The following is a 4,784-nucleotide window of genomic DNA, read 5'->3' as shown; positions in this document are numbered from 1 at the left end:
TTACAAAGCTGTCATCATCCAGATAGTATGGTACTGGCACAAAAACAGACACATAGATCAATGGAACAGAATAGAGAGCCCAGAAATGGACCCTCAACTCTATGGTCAATTAATCTTCAACAAAGCAGGAAAGAGTGTCCAATGGAAAAAAGACAGTCTCTTCAACAAATGCTGTTGGGAAAATTGGACAGCCACATGCAGAAGAATGAAATTGGACCATTTCCTTACACCACACACACAAATAGACTCCAAATGGTTGACAGACCTCAATGTGAGACAGGAGTCCATCAAAATCCTAAAGGAGAACACAGGCAGCAAACTCTTTGACCTCAGCCACAGCAACTTCTTCCTAGAAACATCGCCAAAGGCAAGGGAAGCAAGGGCAAAAATGAACTATTGGGACTTCATCAAGATAAAAAGCTTTTGCACAGCCAAAGAAACAGTCAACAAAACCAAAAGACAACCAAGAGAATGGGAGAAGATATTTGCAAATGACATATCAGATAAAGGGCTAGTATCCAAAATCTATAAAGAACTTCTTAAACTCAACACCCAAAGAACAAATGATCCAATCAAGAAATGGGCAGAAGACATGAACAGACATTTTTGCAAATCAAAATGGCCAAAAGACATGTGAAAAAGTGCTCAACATTGCTCGGCATCAGGGAAATCCAAATCAAAACCTCAATGAGATATCACCTCACACCAATCAGAATGGCTAAAATTAATAAATCAGGAAACGACAGATGTTGGTGGGGATGTGGAGCAAGGGGAACCCTCCTACACTGTTGGTGAGAATGCAAGCTGGTGCAGCCACTCTGGAAAACAGTAGGGAGGTTCTTCAAAAAGTTGAAAATAGAGCTACTATACGATCCAGCAATTGCACTACTAGGTATTTACCCCAAAGATACAAATGTAGGGATCCGAAGGGGTACGTGCACCCTGATGTTTATAGCAGCAATGTCCACAATAGTCAAAATATGCAAAGAGCCAAGATGTCCATCGAGAGACGAATGGATAAAGAAGAGGTGGTATATATACAATGGAATATTATGCAGCCATCAAAAGGAATGAAATCTTGCCATTTGCAACAATGTGGATGGAACTAGACAGTGTTATGCTGAGCGAAATAAGTCAATCAGAGAAAGACATGTATCATACGACCTCACTGATGTGAGGAATTCTTAATCTCAGGAAACTAACTGAGGGTTGCTGGAGTGGTGGGGGGGTGGGAGGAATGGGGTGGCTGGGTGATAGACGTTGGGAAGGTGTGTGCTATGGTGAGCGCTGTGAATTGCGCAGGACTGTTGAATCACAGATCTGTACCTCTGAAACAAATAATAGATTATATGTCAAAAAAAAAAAAAGAAGATAGCAGGAGGGGAAAAATGAAAGGGGGGAAAATCGGAGGGGGAGATGAACCATGAAAGACGATGGACTCTGAAAAACAAACTGAGGATTCTAGAGGGGTGGGGCGTGGGAGGATGGGTTAGCCTGGTGATGGGTATTAAAGAGGGCACATTCTGCATGGAGCACTAGGTGTTATACACAAACAATGAATCATGGAACACTACATCAAAAACTAATGATGTAATATACGGTGATTAACATAATAAAAAAATCATATAAAAAAACAAAAACAAAATACTTTTGGTGGGTTGGTGTAATGCATGAAAATCAATAAGAAAAATTAGCAGAGCTAAATACAAGTGTCTTCATTTAAGCTTTAACAAAATAAGAATGCCGTGGGTATGGAGATTTTGTGAACAGTTTATAGGTCTTGGGAAATTAGTTAAATAAAAAACTACAGTTATGAATAATTTTGAAAATAATGGTAATGTTTGCACAACATTGAGAAAGTAATTAATGTCACCAAATTGTACCCTTAAAATGGCTAAATTGGCAAATTTTAATGTTTTATATATCTATTGCTACAACAAAAAAAAGACTATAGTGAAGCCACAGATATTTTGCATATTACAAACAAATTTGATCCTTGAAAAGCATAAGAGGGGCACCTGGGTGGCTCAGATGGTTAAGCATCTGCCTTTGGCTCAGGTCATGATCTCCGGGTCCTGGGATGGAGCCCCACGTCAGGCTCCCTGCTCAGCGTGGAATCTGGTTCTCCCTCTCCCTCTGCCTCTCCCCTTGTTCATGCTCTTCTCTCTCTGTATCTCTCTGTCTCAAATGAATAAATAAAAATCTTAAAAAAAAAAAAGAAAATGAGAACCAACATACTGGGGTGAACAAATATAGCATCATATATTATTTATTTCAGAATATGATATCACACTCTAGACTAAAGCACAAATGGTGTTGGAAGTTCTACAACTACCATCATTTGAGAAAGAGTTAAAGAAACCATTTGTGTTTATCCCGGAGGAAATAAGGTTGTTCTACAAATAAATGGAGCATTGTCATATAGAAAGAGGAAAATACATTCTCCATTCTGCTCCACCAGGTAAAAGCAGACCTAATTGGTGGAATTTATCTCTCCATTCATTCCATACCAGGTCTGCTGGACAAAGCTGCAGATCATTTCTTTATACACTGATATGCTAATAAAATTTTAAAAATAGGCAGATGAAGTCTAAATACCACTGGATATCTAAGAGAAGATGATCTAAGAAGAGGCCCTCTCATGGATCACTGACATGTGACTTATCTTGCACTGGCCTATATGAGGAAATTTATTAATCAGGTGGAGGGATGCTTTATCCATATGCAAGGCCATGTTTGTCTTCCTTAGTGTAAGTAAGGGAGTCCTGTATACCCTCAGCCAATCTCCCTTTTGGTTTTGATGATAGCTAACAAGAAGTTACTATCATCATCATTAGTAACAGTCTTTACTCTTTATCTCTGAATTTCTCTAGAACCTTTTGAAAAGCAGCGATAACTTCCTTATTCCTTAAGCTGTAGATCAAGGGATTCAACATAGGTGCCACCAAAGCATAGAATAGAGCAACAATTTTCTCCATTTCCACTGAGGAGCCTGACCGTGGACCCAGGTAGGTGAAGATGGTAGCCCCAAAGCACATGCAAACCACAGTGAGGTGGGAGGCACAAGTCCCAAAGGCTTTGCTACGTCCCTGGGCAGAACGAATTTGCAGAATGGCAGTAACTATACGACCATAGGAAAACAGAACCAGGAAACAGGGAAGCATGATCACCAGAAATCCTGAGATGGCCACCATGACCTTGTTGAAGGAGATGTCCACACAGGCTAACCGTAGCACTGCTAGGGTCTCACAGGCAAAGTGATTAATCACATTGTGACACAGGGGAAGCTGGAAGGTAATGATTGTTTCCATCAATGAATTCATGAAACCAGCCGCCAAGCAGCCAGCAGCCAGGCCCAGGCACAGTCCTCCATGCATGATGACTCTGTAGTGCAGCGGATGGCATACTGCCACATAGCGGTCATAAGCCATGGCTCCCAACAGGAAGAACTCAGACCCACCCAATGCCAGGGAGATGTAGAGCTGGAACACACAGCTATAGAATGGGATGGACTTCTGGCCTGAGAGCTGGAGGGCCAGCATTTGTGGGGCAAAACTGTTTGCATAACAAAGGTCCACAAAGGATAAAACACTAAGGAAGAAGTACATGGGGTTATGAAATCTGCTGTCCAGTCTGATCAGAAGAAGAATGAGGATATTTCCCACAAGAGTCACCAAGTACATGGTCAGGACCAGGACAAAGAGGAAGATTTGAGTTTCCGGGTCACTGGACAACCCCAGCAGAATGAACTCACTCACCCATGTCTGGGTTTTGTTTTCCTGGCCCATGAGTTTCTGAGGACCAAACTCTAAAGATGTTGAAAAGACAAATCACAAAAACTCGGGATTAGAAGGGTGACTTTTAGACCATATAGAGAGAGCCTACCCATCTGAACCAAAGTTCTTCTAGAACATCTTAGCCAAATCATCATCCAAACCCTGCTTGAACATATCCATAGAGGAGGAGCACAATGGGACCCAGCTGTGCAGCTGGAAATCAAGGAGTAAAGAAGTTACATTCTTATAATTCAATTTATTAGATCATAATTTCTTTTCTGAAACATCTGCTCTTAAATGGAGGAAGGAAATTAATGAAGTATTTAGACTTAAATCCTACTCAATTTAGTAGTTATTATAGAGAATTCATGTCTTTTGGGTGAAAAAGTTTTTGGTTCACATGAAAGATATTTTTCTGAATCCTGAATGATGTCCAGTCCTATTTAACTTCCTTTTGCTTATTGGATTTCCCCTCTAGATATCTCAGACACAACCCTACTTACCACTCCTCAGTGGAATGCATCCATGAAACCCTGGATATTTTAAATAATATTCTTATATTTTTATTAATAAATGATTTTGAATGTATTTGCTGTAACTTGTCATTTTGAGACGGTCAAGTAGAAGGTCTCCTCTCTACCTATGTCACACCAGTGGCTGCACGGGGTGTGATCAACCCAAGATAGCCAACTTCAAGAATCGGGTGTTGCATGAAGAGAAAGTATACATAGCTGCTAAAATTCATCTCCTGTGCCCCTCAAGGGGAGTTTAATAAAGTGTTTAATGATGTGAGATTATTACTTTACAATGATGCTTTCTCAAGGAAGGAACAGTTCATTCATTTCTCAATACAACATTGATCAGTCCTCACCAGTGAAGATAGGATAGAAGATCAGGTGTTAATTATAGAACATGATGACATAAGCAGTAATTCTTTGACCCAAAAACAAAATTTCTTTTGTTTTTTTCTTTCTTTTGCTCACCTACAGAAAGAAAGAAGTGATCCAT

At 40.2% G+C, this 4,784-nt stretch overlaps 1 protein-coding gene across 1 annotated transcript; it reads right to left on the bottom strand.

Moving 5' to 3' along the window:
- Positions 1–2,846: 2,846 nt before the first annotated feature.
- Positions 2,847–3,788, bottom strand: LOC112811014 (olfactory receptor-like protein OLF3). Its single transcript, XM_025854929.2, has one exon. It carries the CDS (start codon positions 3,786–3,788, stop codon positions 2,847–2,849), a length of 942 nt encoding a protein of 313 aa, XP_025710714.2.
- Positions 3,789–4,784: the final 996 nt, after the last annotated feature.

This window comes from Callorhinus ursinus, unplaced genomic scaffold, assembly GCF_003265705.2.
Source record: "Callorhinus ursinus isolate GAN/ISIS: 27379988/994484 unplaced genomic scaffold, GSC_fseal_2.0 scaffold12, whole genome shotgun sequence".
NCBI lineage: Eukaryota > Metazoa > Chordata > Mammalia > Carnivora > Otariidae > Callorhinus > Callorhinus ursinus.
The sequence above is the reverse complement of the archived record's forward strand: the minus strand, read 5'-3'. Positions and strand labels throughout refer to the sequence as shown.

Coding starts and splice junctions, on each gene's coding strand:
- LOC112811014 (XM_025854929.2), bottom strand. CDS start 3,788: ATGGGCCAGGAAAACAAAACCCAGACATGGGTGAGTGAGTTCATTCTG.